At 41.7% G+C, this 17,275-nt stretch overlaps 1 protein-coding gene across 2 annotated transcripts in view; it reads left to right on the top strand.

Annotated features, from left to right (window-relative positions):
- Positions 1 to 1,896: 1,896 nt before the first annotated feature.
- stau2 (staufen double-stranded RNA binding protein 2) overlaps positions 1,897 to 17,275 on the top strand; it is a 106,356-nt gene continuing 90,977 nt past the window's right edge. The window contains exons 1-5 of one of the 2 annotated variants that reach the window (XM_080793925.1): positions 1,897 to 1,969; positions 3,793 to 4,000; positions 4,701 to 4,831; positions 6,062 to 6,188; positions 9,347 to 9,482. In XM_080793925.1, coding sequence (XP_080650051.1) covers positions 3,802 to 4,000; positions 4,701 to 4,831; positions 6,062 to 6,188; positions 9,347 to 9,482 — 593 coding nt within the window. In that variant the 5' untranslated portion in view covers positions 1,897 to 1,969; positions 3,793 to 3,801. Of the gene's footprint in view, positions 1,970 to 3,792; positions 4,001 to 4,700; positions 4,832 to 6,028; positions 6,189 to 9,346; positions 9,483 to 17,275 lie in introns of both variants that reach the window. The other variant, XM_080793924.1, reaches the window with a different exon arrangement.

The raw sequence follows: 17,275 nt of genomic DNA, 5'->3' as shown, positions 1-17,275 counted from the left end.
AGGTGGTTGACTGAACTAACACAAGTTCTGTATTGCTTGCTGATGCATTTACAAAACTGAACTGAACTGCTGAGTTGGCCATTTCAAGTTGGAAGCTTTGGCTCTTCTGAGCCGTTGCATTATTTAAACTTATTTAATCCAGGAGGTCAATCATCTCATTTAGGTGACTCAAGATCTGATTACTGTTGTGACAATCTTGTGGTGTTATAAGCCATGTTCAACTAAGGATTGACCCATTTGACAGGCCCAAAACTATTCACACTCACCCAGCTCTTTACAGGTTTCTATATAGGGTATGTGCATGCAAGAGAGGCAAAGTGAGTTTAATGTTGTTTAACGTTGTCTAATGAAAAAAATAAGGCCACAAATGGGCCTCCATAAGATTTGTGTTCAAATATTACAAATAACATTACAAAGTTGAGCCGCATACTCTTGACCCTTTAGTCAGTTTCTCAGCCCATGTTCTTGTTCAGATGGAGTGGAAGGAGGCTTGTTCAGACGGAGCCCAGTCTGAAGAAGCGCATTATCTCGAAACATCACTCATGATTGAAAAATAAAGAAAATGTCTAGGGAGCCATAACAGTATGCACACAAGTTGTGAGCTTGTAGATCAGCTATTAGGGTTAAAGCGTTTAAACTGATTTTAATGCTTATATTACGTTTGCTGGGAACTCCCTCAAGGACCCCTGACGGTCACCAAACCCCACTTTGAGAACCACTGTCGGCACACCTAAATAAAATGTATATATTTATACCATGCATATAATGACTTATCCGGTACAGTATTACTTTGGTTTATTTTGTTCTTGCTCAAGGAAAGGTGATATTGATTCATTGGGGCCCACATAACAGTATCAATGTCATAATCAATATAGTAAGTATATCTTTTCATAGGGCCCAGAATTGCTGGCTATGACCCAGGCATAAATATCCAAAAATATGTTGGCACTGGCAGCAACAAAGGTCATAATGGGCTTACCACTGAAGAGCTATGTTAGCATGCAGAAACTTCCAGGAAACATATATTTTTCTGATCCTAATGCAAGCCAATTCTATAGAAAGATAGGCTATAACCCGGTCATAATTTGTATAAACAATTTTGATTTCCACTGATATGCTGCAGAAGTAATGAGTGAAATTGTAACAATCCATTCATGATCATCACTTCATGGCTTGAAAAAAGAATTCTTAGAAATGGCATCACAAGACACTTCAGAGTGGATTTATGGCGCCTCCTATTGGTCCATCAGTAGCTATATAGTATAGTATCATGGGTGGAGAGGGGGCAGTTAGTAATAACTGAATTGCTCATTTAATTTATAAATGAAACATAAGTAACATGATTAATGTAGTGAGCTACAATGTCACGATGACTATTGGTTTTATGTCATGGTGAACAGGAGGATGGACAGTACACAGGATGATTGATGACATGATCTATAATCTGCCTGATTTCAGCATCACTGAGGAAAGAACTGAGTGTGAGAGCCAGACTGGAAGAGTTCCAGTGCTGAAAAAAAGAAGAGAAGAACAACAAGCTGTGTGTAAAAAATGTCACAGCATCCACAGAATTGCTATGCAATGTGGAGACAAACGGACAAGGTTTGTTTTGTTTTTTAATTCTGATGTATGTGTGGCCCTCCCTGACAGGAAGCAAAGCAAGAAGACTGAACCATTCTGCTCATGTCGGCGGGTTCCGCTGGTTGTTATACCAACGCTCACACTTCAGGTGAACGCCAATTCAACACACGACGAAGCAACATCATGCACGACGAAGTACGTGACACCGACAAGAAAATAAATGCTTATTAACGAAGGCAGTGCGATTATTAACAATTCCAAATTAAACGGGACACTTTTGATGTACGTAACCCACAACTATAATGTTGGTCTGTTCCTACTTCCATCCAGTTCTCTTTAGTGTTTGCCAATGTTGGAGGTGTAACTGGGGTCTGGCCCTGGACAAAAGGTAAAATTATACCTAGAAATATTTGTCCCTGTTGTGTCGTCGGCTTATAGACTAGCGTGCACTCTGTCGCGTTTCTATGCATGTCGTGGCGGTGCACGGAAAGCCCCCCGGACCGCTGGTGAACGGAGACGTTGTGGAGAGATGCAAGCCAGCCAGGGGGGTTCGCTGCTCAGGCCGGTCGGTCAGCCATGATGTTGAGTTTTAACCGGGGGGATAGATGTGGCGGCGAGAATAGTTCATATTCATTTGTTATCAAGATAGCGGGACTGTCATGGGCTGTGACAGTGACAGACCGTGTGCGTGTGTGACCCGCTGCTTGCTTGTCGTGATTTTGGAAGCTGACATTTGCAGCAAAGGGAAAGGAATGGATGATGACGTTAGCTAGTTTGCTAACGGTTATGTAGCTGCCTGGATGCTAAAGCTGTGTGCAGCCGTAGCACAGCCAGCAACGGCACTGTAGGTTCACTTAAAATGGTCTGCTTCCCTGTAGCCAAAATGTCAATGATCAGATCTGGCTTCATATCACATCCATAATTGAAGGGAATCGACCATCATCAGGCCAGCAGGGTCGATATATGTTCGGCTGGCCGTGCAGCACTGTACTTTACATTCAGCTGCCTGTCTGTATAAAAGTATAGGAGCCTTGATGCTTTACAAGGTTTCTGACCTGGATCTCCTCAGGTGCATTGCCTGCATGCATGGTGATGATGCATGCATGGATACTTAGTATGCAGCCTGACACATGCGTGTCAGTGACAGTGTTAATGTCATGCTGCATGCACTTATGGTAAATATTAAATAAACAGGCTCTCTATTTGTCTCTCTCTATTCTTTGTGCATGATCCTTCTGAGGTCCATGGGAACCACAGGAGCTCCCTTTCTCTCTGATATTGGTTACTTACACCTGGTTACATTATAGGAGGAAGCCTATGATGTGTTCGCCTGTATAATCTGGATTCTGGTGGCTGAAGTGTTATTGTGTTATTGTATTTCATATACTTTTGAGTATTACTAGTATTTCAGTATGCATTTCTTTTATAGGCATGACTCCTTAACAGTAAACCTGTGCAAACCTTGGATGTCACCTTACCTAGAAAATAACTCCAGGTCAAATGTTGATCAAATAAACAAAACAAATGAATAAACATGCCTTAAGTCATGTTCAGCTGCAGTGCAACATACCAAGTGCCAAGTGCCACCTATTCAGTACATTACATTCATATTGGTGAAATAACCAATAGGCCATTTCAGAAATTATCAAATAAATATTACAAGAATGAAAATAAACTAGGAAGGAGTCTCAGCAAGCCTGTGTTGTGTTCTTTTTACCCACTGTCTGCTTTCACACAGTGAGTAAGTGACCTTAGCAACAGTAAGATGAGGAAAGCTCCTTGATACTGTCTAAAGGTTCATTGTCTGGGTGCCAAAACTGCCAGTGGATCAGTATGTGAACTTCTTGGTTTGGATTGTGTTTTTCATGCCAGTTTTTGGTGGAGATTGGAGATGGAGATTTCTCGTTTTTTCTTTTACACGGATAATCACTTGTTTTCTATTGACAGGGGCCATTTTTTCCTAAAGCCCTCAGTTAACATTTACTTGAGCATTCAGGATGTTGACTAGTCTGTTTGTTTCATTAGCCACCTATTTTATTTATTCACTTTCTATTGCAATTTGTCACTTTTAAGGAGTTCTCGTGAGAGTAGTTTACTAGTCTATGTGTCACTCACCACTTGTCTTATTTGTGATAATTAGATACACAATTTAGATTGTTATACTTGTTGCTAACAAGCTATAGCAAATGTGATTGTTCTCTCTGCTTCCAGGAATAGAGCATGGCTCAAGTGAAAGTGCAGACCTCAGCACCCCTGGCTGGTCCTGGCCTCTCCCCCGGAGTGGCCCCCACGGCCATGGCCAGTCCAGGATCCCTGGGTCTGCAGCCCTCTGTCAATGGCACAGGCCCGGCCCCCACGCCCGGCTGCCCTGCTCCTTCAGTCGGATATGGGGACGCCCCTGTGTCTGCCTCCCCACCAGGTACACTGCCACACATCAATGCAATACATGGAGTCCACTCAGGTAGTAGATGCCCACAACTCTGAGAGAGTATAAATGGAACCATTTGGAACACCCCTAAGGATCCCTGAGTGTCGTGGACCAGAACCACTGCAATACATAGAGACCAGACCGACTGTCAGTTCAGTAGACTATACAATTTACAATTTACAATTTAGGCATTTAGCAGACGCTCTTAATCCAGAGCGACTTACATTAAGCAAGAACAAAAAGCATGGGAATACATCACATAAAGACATTTATCATGAAACATGCGTAAGCTAAGAAAGTAACAGTGGAATATCTATAATGAAACTATACATATAAGCTATACATCTATACTACTATGCTACACATATGTACTATGACGTGCTATGACTACATACAATGCACTTATGCTGTCTACATAACATGCTATATCAATATACTACATAGAGAGACCAGGTAGACTGTCAGTTCAGTAGACCATATCAATATACTACATAGAGAGACCAGGTAGACTGCTTGCAGGTATGACAACATTATGATAAAACAGACAGGCATTCAGGCAATACAAAGATGACAAGGCTATATGTGCCTACAACAAAGTGAAATAAAAGATCAACATTTGAACGGAGACAATCAGGGATTATTAGTCCATAGCAGAGTATCTCACAAGTTCTGTTTTGTGTTCTTTTTTCAGGCCCACCCCAGGAGAACATGGCAAACCCTAAAGAGAAAACTCCCATGTGTTTGGTGAATGAGTTAGCCCGTTTCAATAGGATCCAACCACAGTACAAGCTCCTCAATGAGAGAGGACCTGCACATGCTAAGGTGTGGTGAAGCCTGGAAATTATACTTGTATATGTTTTAACTGCAGCAGTTCACCCAACAAATAAAAACTATATTGTCCTCTTATCTGGAATGGTATGAAGCCATCCAGATAATTTTGGAGTGACTTGCAGAGGACCTACCTACCTTTCCAACACAAAATAAAAATCGCAACAAAAACACAAACGTTACCTAACTACATTAGACTAAACAACTAACATAAATATAAAGTGTAGCGCCTGTCACACCAGGACAAATGCAGAGTCTCACAAGACTATATCAAAGTGTCTTTAAACAAACAACATACAAATTAATCAATGACTCAAAATAGCTGCCAGAATGCGCATCCAGACAATGCTACCGTCGACCACAGGTGACGGTTCTTATATAGTCAACCCTGCACTCTGAGATTGTTGATCTGGGCAGCAAAACGGTAATCACCAGAGGTGACATTCTGGCCCCACAGAGATTCTGTAGTAAAAATAGGCCTACGTACTTATATCCAAAAAGCTGTAATCCACAATTTATTCTAGTGAATAAAATGTTATTTAGACCAATCTCTCAGTGTGTGTTATTACAACACAACTAACCAACTGCGGTATATGTAGTTGACCTTACTGCTCTTCTGTTGAGACAATTAGATCCTGTCATCAGGTTGTCAACTGGTTGACAACCCAAATGGGGAAACTTTATTAATGATTTGATTTGACTTCATCATATTGTGTTGCTATGGCAAGCAGACAATTATTCTAACTAAGCGTTATCCAAAAGACAATTGGAATTGGCGATTAGAAAAACACATGCTTTGAAGTTGGCCTTTTTATGCAATACTTGTCATCTTGATTATCTTCTTATTTTATTTTATTATTCTATCAATTAATTTTTTGATGAAGAAGTGTTTTTTTTACATTAACTAATCTATGTGAAACTATTTTCATTGGTTTTTTTTAATAATTGACTACATTGATTAGTCTGATTAGAGAAAGATCTTTTTTAAGTAGATATTTTATTAAAGTCAATGATCAGTTATTTATTATAATCAATTGCATAGATTGGTTTGATACTTTGATTAACCCCATATATCATTAAATTATATAGGGGTTATGTGGTTACCATTAATTTTGACAACCACACTAGTCAAATGGCTTGCAGGCGGCCTGAGTAGTAACGTCTCTCTGCCTGCGGGTGTCACTGTTGCAGATCTTCACAGTGCAGTTGTCTCTTGGGGAGCAGGTGTGGGAGGCAGAGGGCACCAGCATCAAAAAGGCCCAGCACACCACGGCCTCCAAAGCTCTGGAAGAGAGCGTCCTCCCCAGACCAGCACCACGCTCCCCCAGAGTGGATATCAACAGCAATCCAGGTACCTAAACCAGTAAACACCACCAACCATTGCAGTGATGTTTTTGACAGCAATTTTAGTTTTTGTCATACTCTCTTGAATAGCTCCATATATGCATGTCTAGGTGATGATCAAGTCTTCTCCATGTATGGCTATCCAGGGTTTGATGAGGTCAGTGTCGTGATCTTCAAATATGGAGACGGCCATATATTAGCCATATCATATTTATTGATCTGCTGTCGTAGCAGCAGCCAGCAGGTGTTCACTGTTTGAGTCAGATGATCAAAGGTGAATGAACTAATGGTTACCTTCCTTTAATTAGGAAGGTACTTAGGAAGGTAAAATAAAATGCATGCTGCCCGCTCATCTGAACACTTAACACAGCAGCCTTTGGGCTGCTTTTGAGATTATCAAGTGGGCCCTGATCCTACTGCATAGTCCCTGTTAGTTATTGTCAAAGTATTTTGTTTCGTAGTACCCCTCCACCGAATGTTACTTTCTGTTCCAAATCTTCTTTGAAAACTGCTCACAGGATTGTGGTTTGAAATTGAGCGGCATGCCATATCACCGGCTACATTGGCAGCCAGCCAGACGGACTAGCAGGTTGATTCTGAAAACAGCCTTTTGTTTTAGTGCCCCAACCACATGGAATGACCTACAGCTTAAATTAAAGATCTGTTCTCCCATAACATAAGTTTTCTCGTACGTCTGCAATCTTTGATTGCAGACTTACCCCATCAAGTGTCTGCAACTGTTTTTAAACATGTGTGCTTCATCACGCGATGAGGAAATGTTGCTGTTCTGTTTTTGTTTATTGCTTTGAAATGTTGTATGATGTTGTATCTCGACGACAGTGCAAATGAGGGTAATATATTTAGAGAATAAATAAAGGTTTGAATTTTAAGAGGAGGATACAATGTTGTAGTTAACGTTCAAAATTATGTTATTTGTCAAACATGCTCTATGATGGTGCCGCTTGAATCAATGCACTACAGGTGGGCGTAGGAAAACATTAAACAGCTGAGAAATGTGCTGGAGGGGGCTTTAATATGACACGCATGACTGTCCTATGAGGATGGCATTGCTTGTTTGGATAGAGATGTAGTTCCTGCTATTTTCTAATTCACATAGATTGGAGTGAAGCTGATGGGGAAATCTCTGTGTTTCAATATTTGTATTAAACAGAAAAAGACATGGACAATACATTAACTTATGACACATGGACACAACATACGACACTTAACCCATTCTGGGCGGGAACCCTGTTCTGTTTCTCTATTAAACACTTGAAGGTTCTCAGAAGGCTTAGATCAAGATCTATAAGACATTCATAAGATCAACCATAATCCCAAATGGGTTGACAGTACATAAACAGGACATAAAACCAAAAACCAAAAATATATGCAAATCATAAAATACATGTGCCAAAGGCGCATAAGGACAGAAAGTATATACAAATCATAAGTACCTATTCACAGTTTCACACCAAATTGAGTATATTAGACATCACAATATAGCTGCCACCATCATCTCTTAAATCTGACCCCTACGTCCCCATTGATATCACCAGTCATCTAACTGGCCTCCTCGGTCACTCCATTACACATAACATCCTCTATATGAGGCGCCAATGGTATAGCCATGCTTCGACAAATTGGGCCAGGTTGCCCCGTAGGACACATGAGAGCCTCTCCAATGGCATGGTTTTCAAACCATAGAATAACACTAGATTGTTTTAAATCTCTGAACAGAAGTTAGCATAATCAACCTTGCCTCGCCTGTCTACTCCCCTGTACTGCTGCCTGTGCCAGTGTGATAGTAAAGGGCCTAGTAGCCAGAGTTTAATGTGATTTAGACGACAGCCCTATGATAACGTACACAACATCAAAGGAGCTGCTGGGTAAGCAAGACAAGCTGTCAGGCACAGTCAAGTAGCTGGGGGAATTTGAGCAGTGTTCCTCTAGGAGAATATCTCTTTACATGGCAGCAATTGTTATGCTATGCAGTTCAGCTTGACAAGTTAATTGCTACGCTGATATTGTGCTGTGCAGCTTCCATTATTTACATTGGAGTGTATTTGCTGGAGTCTGGAACAGCTGCAAAATAAATGCCTGCTGTTTATTAAAGTTTGGCAGCTGTTAGATGTATTACTTTTATTTACTAAACGTTTTGGGAGTTGCATTTGCATCTTTGTTTCCAAGTACCTTATACTTAATGCTTGCAAGCATTTCTTTTGTAGCCTTGACAGAAAATAGTTGATATTATTATTATGAATTCACTAAATAGTCTGGTATCTGGCTTTAGTCCATATTAGCTCAATTTCATATTGCTGTAAGAAATATTATTTAGCTCTGTATATATTTGGAGTCCTGTATGATTTAGTGACGACGATAATGTGGTATTGTGCGGATAATGTATTGTACTGTATATACATACAGTATAACAGATATATAACCTCACAACGCAACACATTGTGAGCTTGTAGATCTTATCTATTTTAGCTATTTCTGAATATTTTTAAAGGGGATGTAATGAGTAATTATTACGACAAAACTTATTCCATGTTATCATATCCAAAATCCCAGATGATCTATCTAGTCCTATTTCACGATATCGATATTATATTGTCCAACCCAAATGTTGTGAAATATAGACAGTACTAGGGATGCACTGATTATCGACCACCATATATCGGTATCGGCAGATATTTGCCGTGTTGGCATCCATTTGCATATCTGCAGATAAATTGACATTCTCCAATGGCAGTAGCCGATGTTTATCTGTTGCTGTCGTGCATCAATATATTGCTTGTTAGTGTGTTGGTTATTTGCAGCCTACCAAGCTGCAGATTATTTTTATAAAGATGTACCGGCACAAAAAGGGGAATGAATAACAACAAAAGCAAAATACTGTGAGCAAATATCGGGTGTCAGCCAAATTGGTATTTTATTGGCCCAGAATTTTGGTGCATCCCCAATGGATAGCTTGTAGAGCTACTATTTCATATACATTTGTGACCGTTTCACAACAGATGAATTTATACACATGAATGGAAACGATTCTGACAATTATGCAAGAAGATATTTGTGACCACCACACATAATTGTGACCACTGCAATTATGTAATAATTGTGACAGGCCTCGCACTTAATCTCTGAATCTCCTCTGTGTGCACCCAGGCAGCATAACTCCCACGGTAGAGCTGAATGGTCTGGCCATGAAGAGAGGGGAGCCAGCCATCTACAGGCCCTTGGACCCCAAGCCCGTGCCCAACTACAGAGCCAACTATAACTTCCGAGGGATGTTCAACCAAAGGTGAGGTGCCTAGTTCTTTAGTACATCTTGAATGTGGCCAGTTGCTTGAATAGCTACAGTGAGGTATTTGTGACATTATGGCATGGTCCGAGCTGAGGTCAAATTGGGACCGATTAATTTTGACATTCTGCCTCTTTTCTTTTTGAGGGGCCCTAGCCCCTCCTATGTCCAGCTTTTGGTGTCTGTGTAAACACAAACAGAAGACACAAATTGTGATTGGCCGGAATGACATTTGCGATAATTTGATTTGTTGAGCAAGGAATGTGATGTATGATAATGTATGATGATAAGAGCGCCCCTCACTTCACATGGATGTTTCTTTTTAACGATTCAATACTTCAGCACTAACTACAAAAGTTTTGACAGTTGACAATTGGATTATATGGGTTTATTATGGGTGTAAGGAGCTCATCTTTGAAGCTTCAAGAGGCCTATATATTGTTTTGAACAGTGTTTTGAACAGTTTTGAAATATCTCTTTCATTACGGGAGAGGATATCTCCTTTTTATGAGTCCATAACTCCCAACCCAAGATCTAATATTGGACTTGAGTTAACTCCCAACTCATGTTCTAATATTGGACGCCATAAATGTGAATTTCATCAAAGTCTGAATGAACAGAGGATGAACATCCTCTCTGTCCATTCAGACTTTGATGTAATTCACGATCTCTGTCCTGTATTCATGCGCATGTCATTGTCTTTTGATGCTTTAAAGGCGGCAGTGGTCTCTTTGATCCCACTGACCCAGATGGTCCTGTCTGTGCGTGTCAGACGTGTGTGCGCCCCCCCCCCAGCCCCTCCATATGTTTGCTAAACAAATGAATGTGGTGCCCTCGCAGGGTCCCATCGCGCTCCATCTCTGTCGACTGCCCCCCCACCCTCCACACACCCCTTTCCTGCATTGCCAGAACCACCCAGCTATTTCCAAAACGCCATAAAAACGCCACACCGTTCCGATTAATGATCCCCTCTACCCCTGGTGAAGGAATGTGCAGAGATGATGGCGCCCTTTGCTTTATTTATGCTAGACCATGTGCTGACACACACACACACACACACACACACACACACACACACACACACACACACACACACACACACACACACACACACACACACATCCAGGTACACCTTGCATGGTGGGAGGTCATTTTAATAGGCTGTAGAGGAGAGATCCATCACAAAGACAAAAACAGGTGTGAATTTATCCTGACCACTGTATGTGAGGTATGACCCTCTATATATACATATTGTGCAGTAGTATTTTATAGTTACACACTAGTAGTGTAAATATTATTATAGTTCATAGTATAAGAGAGGTAAGGTGTGAAAACGAATCGAGGCTGTCTGTCTGAAGTTGGACTGGCTGTCTGAAGTTCGCTCAGTCTCCCCTATCAGTCCTGGGGACATGATAAACTGCATGCTGTGATTTGTTTTTTCCTGGTTAGTTTCATTAAATGCCCTCCAGGTGGCAGTATATCCTCATTTCTTTCATAATTACAGCTTCATAGAAGTGCTTGTGTAAGGTGAGTGAGCACCCATTTTGTAACAAGCAAGTTATGAATGTGGTGAATTTTTATATGCAGGTGCTAGTGGCTTTTTTTTACTGCAGTACACTTTGTAGCAATTTTTGTTGATGAGGCATCAACATGAGGCCAAAGACACACTGAAAAATATCAGCAGAAAATGTGAGGGTCATGAAAGTGAAATGATGTTCTGATAAACATTATCATGCTGTGACTGGTGCGTGTGTGTTTGTGTGTGTGTGTGAGAGAGAGAGACCGAGTGAGTTCAATCACATTGCAGCTGTGTCTTGTTTCCGGGTAGGTGAGCTTTGTTAGCAGACAGCACCAGCATCTGGCTTGCATCTTCCCCACTATTTGATCCATGCAAAGAACAAACATACGATGAGAGACAAACGCCCTTTGACGAGAAAAGAGCAAAATCTGTTTTCCCAGTCCGGTTCTGTCCGTCAATGTCACCTGTCACGTCGATGAGCGCCTATACGCGGCTGACAGGCAGCAGCACGCCCCACTTGGTCCATACTGTTTGCTTACATCACTTTGGTGCAGAGGCTTATATCACCTTAAGTTGGGACTGAAGACAAAAAGACAGAAAGGGAGGGAGAAAAGCAATGACAGCCAGAGAGAGAGAGAGAGAGCTGTGCCAGAAACGCAGCAGAGCCATAGACGGACTTGCTTATATCATCCCAAGGTTACTGGCGTTTTCGCAAGGTCCCCCGTCGTTCACTCTCAACGAGCCCTGCATAAATGAAAAGGGAGACCCTGCTGGATCACAGTCTCTTCTCTTTGATGACCTTCCATGGCCAGGGAGTGACGGGCCACATGCACAATCGCTCTCCTTAATGGTGCTGGAGGGAAGCGAAAGGTGTCCATATGCCCATGTCCTCATCTGTTATGATGTACAAGAGTGATCTGGAGTCATGTTGATGGAGGATGTTATCATTAAAAGGCCGGCCCTGCCCTGATTCATCAGCCCCCTAATCACCGCCAAGAACAGTATTGATTGATTCAGAAAGCGCTCTGATGGAGGAATATGGCAATAATATGAAACATTCATTCATCAGCGTCTTCATGAATCTTATTTATGGTGAAAGGCCCTGTGCATAATTTCTTACCAGCCAAGTCCTGTCCACCCCCCCCACCTGCTTTTATTCAGCGGTTCATTTGTACGAACGCTCGATCACTCCATTCTCCTGCCCTCAACTCTCGTTGATTCTCCGAGCGAGGGACCGATCCTATGGGATGCTGAGAAGAGTGTTGTAACTAAGGATATGTTTTGAAAACGGCACATGTAAATGCAATCCAAATACAAACGAAGCATGATCTCCGAGTAAGGAAAACACTCGCATTATCAAGATGTAAAAAATGCGGTTACATCAGCCCCCGTCGGAGTAGTTGAGCGCTGACTCCTGTGTTGTCATTGGAGCACCTGATTCCGGCGGTGACTCATTTCAAACTTCTCCACGCCGTCCATAGCAGCACTCCCAGTATTCCCTGCTGTTCCTATCTCGGGGATGGGGGCTGCATCCTGCACTCTGTCAGACTTGGAATTTGGATAGACCCCTTCCCTGTTGGAGCGCTGTGCCACCTCCACGCAGCACCTCATTTGTGTATGACAGTAACATTATGCATGGCAACAGGAATAACAGCAGGCTGAGTGACTTGGGGGTGCTCCGCCGTGTGACATTTCCTCCTGTGATGATGGTGTGATATAGGCCGGCCGTGGGTAGTCCCACCGTCCCATTACCAAACAAAGGAAGACAGGCCCAGGGTTCCTCTCCACCCAAAACGGCGTGCCGGAGAGGGCCGGCCTGGAAACGTGCGTCACTGTACAGCCCACGGTACAGACAACATCAGTATGTCGATACGGTTCATCTGTTTACGTTGTGACAAAGACAGCAGTTGCGGGGGCGGTGGGATGTTGGATCGTCACATGGGTCCATCTTCTCAATGGTTACTCTTTATCAACCCATCAATTGAATGTTTGTTTAACGTTCCACATGTGTTCCAGATTGTGGCTAGTGTTGTTTTAAGACAAATCATGGATGCGCAGGCTAATAAAACAAACTCTTTTGTTATTCTGTGTATGACTGAGTGTTGAAGCCATATTTACTCAGATCTGGGGCTATAATTCAGCACAGTTCATTCTCCCATGTGACCATGATATCAAGAGCATCATGTTTTCCTAATCCGAAGACAAATATAAAGTATCCTTTTGTCACATTGACTGGCATTTGATTTTAATTAAGTAAGTAGAGTCATTTCAGCATTATACATTTTTAACTGGGTCTCAGGAGGGTTCATGTACACAAAGTACACAAGTCTGTTTGTCTGTAGCATTTTCTGCACACCCATCCTGCACCCAACACAGCGCCTAGTAAACAAATAGGCTGGTGAACGAGGCTAATCCACAGTTCAACCATGTGGATCCAAGTGTGTATGCAGGTGTTGTGTGGATCCCCATGCAAAATACCTTTTAAATGTAGTATAGGTACAGACTACAGAGTGTGCACTTGCTCAACCAATTTGAGCAAAACATGCTTGTGCAAACATCCATGGAGAATCAATGACATTTATTTAAGGTGTGTATGAACCTTAAATCAATATATAATGTTTAGAGAAAGCATATATTTTAATAACGGAGAAGAGCATGATTGCTGTAAAAAGATGAGAACCCACACACAGTGTACAGTTGTACACTGTCCTCTACTACACAGTACATTTCGAAATTTCCAGCCTAGCAGTTCATGAGCACATGTCAATATTCAATGTTTTCTCTCATCTCTACCTTTTATAGAGGTGTTATGTATCCACAAAATTTCTCTCTACACGCACACTTTCTTTCTCTTTCCATCTGTCTTTTCTCAAGTTTATTTTTTCATATTCCTTTCGCCTGTGGGGCTCAAGAATCTCATATAGCTTTAATTTGGAGCGCTGTATGCTCCTTTTGTCCACTTAGCATTCTACGGATATGATATCTCCATCCCATGTTCACCACTGCCCAGACCAAAGGGGACTGACTGCCAAAGCTCACAATTTTAATGGAGACTGCAGTTCACAGGAAGAATATTTTATTGCACTTTCCTTTTTTCTTTCATCATCACATGGGACACAGTGTCTTCTCAGATCAGTGAATCAGATGCATTCACTCAGATAAATTGCAACGGCACCAGGCCAAGAATATAGAGCTATATCTGTCCAAATTTGAACAAATGGGTGTAAACTCATAAAGTAATGTTTTATTGACTGGAGGGGGAAAGGGGGGGCATGCAGGAATGGAACACTGGTCCAGCATAAACACACGCTTTGGACGGTGTGCAAAAGTGAGGGGTACTCAATGACACCAGAACACTATCACTCTCCTCTCCTTCCAACGCTAGCAGCAGTGAGGTCCATTACATCAAATGAAAGCTCCTTCCTTTATCCTGTGCCATGTATGTCAGGGTCAGTCGCAGATAAGGGGCTTCAGTGAAAAGAACCCCCCCCCCCCCTTAGTCTAGAGGGATAAACTGCCTTATCTTTTAATTCCTGTGTCAGAGTTACTGTTACACAGCAGTGTTGCAGATCAAACTTTTACTGGACTAGTTGGATTCGGTGGAATAACCCTGATTTCTGTTTCAGTTTTACTCCGGGGAATTTTTCTTGGGGATCTTCACCCCCCCCTACACGGCATTTACGGCTAAGCGATACATGTCTGACAAGAGAATAGGCCTGACATTTCTTAGAAAGGTAGGGCAACGGATAAGGGATGACTTCAGATATTTACATACTAGTCAGCTCAGCATTATCAAGAAAACTTTATCACTTGGTTTAAAAAATGTTTTAATGAGACAGCTGAAAGAGCAGCTGTCCTGCAGTGTTGTTTTTGGCAGCACATTTTGATTTGAGTTTTAGTCACATTTTAGTCACCTGGAATGTCTAGTCTAGTTTTTATTTGTTGACGAAATTGTCAATATATTTAGTCTCACTATTAGTCATCGTGGCTTTGTCTTCATTTAGTTTCCATTTAGTTTTCGTCAGTAGAAAAAGGTAGTCGAAAACATTTTTCGTCTTAGTTTTAGTCGACGAAAACAACACTGCTGTCCTGTTATGAAGAGCTAGATGTATACACATGTACATACTGTCGGTAAAATATCTCCCTATAAATATACATTGTAAATGTCTAGCTTTCAAAACCAGTTATATTTGCAATGCTCTTTAAACCTGGGTTAGTTTACCAGGGTGGAGTTCTTCAGCTCCTGACATCACAAAACCGCTCAACCGCATGATTATTGAATGTTGGGGGCAAGCCATTTCGTGTAGTTCGCCCCATCTATAAATAATTTGCATATTTATTGTATATGAAATTATAATATATACTCGAGGTCCTAGTTTTCCACGTTATTTGAATATCTAGCATTTGATATGTTGCCCTGTCTTTAAGTAGGGCTCGTTAATGGCGTAAAAAGAGCAAAGCAGAGGATTTTAATAGACTGAGCCTCTATAATTTTAATAGACTGAGCCTCCATGCATTTTAAGCAGAGTCAGGCCTGTTTAGTCCAAACCAAATATATATTATTTCTGCAACAAATTCCATGTAACCATTCTCTGTACTGTATGTACAGTATTCAAAAATATAAAAATCTTGATGTTGCTATATACATATTTGAAGTTTTTCAGAAAACTTAGGTCAGGATTTAGAAGCGTTTTTAGAATCGGCCTCAGTCCAAAATGGGTTAATCTGTGCCAAGTCTAAACAGTTGGCACCAGAAGAGTACAAAGGTTAAGAAAGTTTTTAGCCGAAGGCGGGGTTGGCGAAAGGGCCTTTCTGTGTGGAGTTTGCATGTTCTCCCCGTGTCCCCTAGGGTAGGTACCCTCACAAAAACATGCAGTAATCCTGGTCTCTAAACTGCCTCCCCCTGGCCAGCCGGGGCGCCTGATGGAGGGGAAAGGAACTGGTTGGAATAACGTGTTCCTTCCACGCGCTACGTCCAACCAGGGAAACTCCCCCCTGTCAGGTGTAAAGGAGCAACTTGGACACTCAGGCATGAAGGGAGCACGAGTTAAGTCTGTTGCTCTCCCCAGGTTGGCGGAGGGTGTGTAGAGCCCTGGATCACAGTAGATGATTGGCACAGGGGTGAAAAATGGGTTACAAAATCGTGGGATAAAAAAAATATATATATATAAAAATAAAAATAAAGTTTTTAGCTCTATGAAGTATGAATGAATGTCATGTCATTGAACACGGTGTGCTTGCCTGGTCTCATTTTATCCACTGTGATGTGATGTTCTTTGCTTGAGGCTTCAGACGGTCTCATGCCACATGCGGAGCGTGAATGTCTTTGTCGATAAGATCAAAGGGATGGACTGTTCTCTGTTCGTTGTTTTTTTTCTCACATGGTCCAGCTTTCTAGGGGCTCTTTACCTAGTTGGCACCGTTACCGATCATAAATGTAATCTCTGTGCCCAGAAATCAGTCATTTTGTGCCCTGTGGCATTTTGCCATGTCAGTTACAGTACTGTAAAGCCAATTAACAGCTCAAAATTTTGGATGTAATTCTTTGTGGAGCTAGCGTTGCGTTGCTAATTAATTACACAAGCAAGGGGAGGGCTTGCATAGGGCTGCAGTGTTATGTGATTTATAGTGGTTTATACTTGGGTGCATTCACTGCATTGTGTCACACACTGCATTGTGAGCTTGGTATTTTATTTTTATTATCATTTTTTTATCCCACGACTTTTGTAAGCCTTTTTTTTCACCCAGTGTGAAAAACCTAGTGTAATCATGGGTGCTACACACCCTCTGCCTCTGGGGATAACAACGGACTGACGTCATGTTTCCTTCAATGCATGAGTAGTCCAAGCCGTTTCTTTTCACCAGAGAGGGGTGAGAGGGTTTCTCCGGTTGGACGTACCACGTGGACGGAACGCGCTATTCCAACCAGGAAGTTTAGCCCTAGAACACTAAACACGGGTAATCTTCTCCCGGACAATTTTATAATAATGTTGCTGATGTGGTTGGGTCTTTCAGTACTTTCATGATGCTCAGTGACATAGAAGGAATAATACCCACATTTTTCACCGATTTTGTCCTCCTATGATAGCCCCCCCCCCCCCCGAAGAGTACCTCAAGTTGCCATGTATTGCTGTACTTCAGCATATTTTGAAATGTTTATGGAATATTTTACATTGGGTAAAATATTCCTGTGTTTGGTGATGGTGTGACAAAAAGTATTTTAGTGTTCTTATCTAGGGTTAGAGACCAGGATTACTGTATGTTTTTTGTGAGG

This window comes from Protomyctophum bolini, assembly GCF_963924005.1.
Source record: "Protomyctophum bolini genome assembly, chromosome: 21".
Lineage (NCBI taxonomy): Eukaryota > Metazoa > Chordata > Actinopteri > Myctophiformes > Myctophidae > Protomyctophum > Protomyctophum bolini.
The sequence above is the reverse complement of the archived record's forward strand: the minus strand, read 5'-3'. Positions and strand labels throughout refer to the sequence as shown.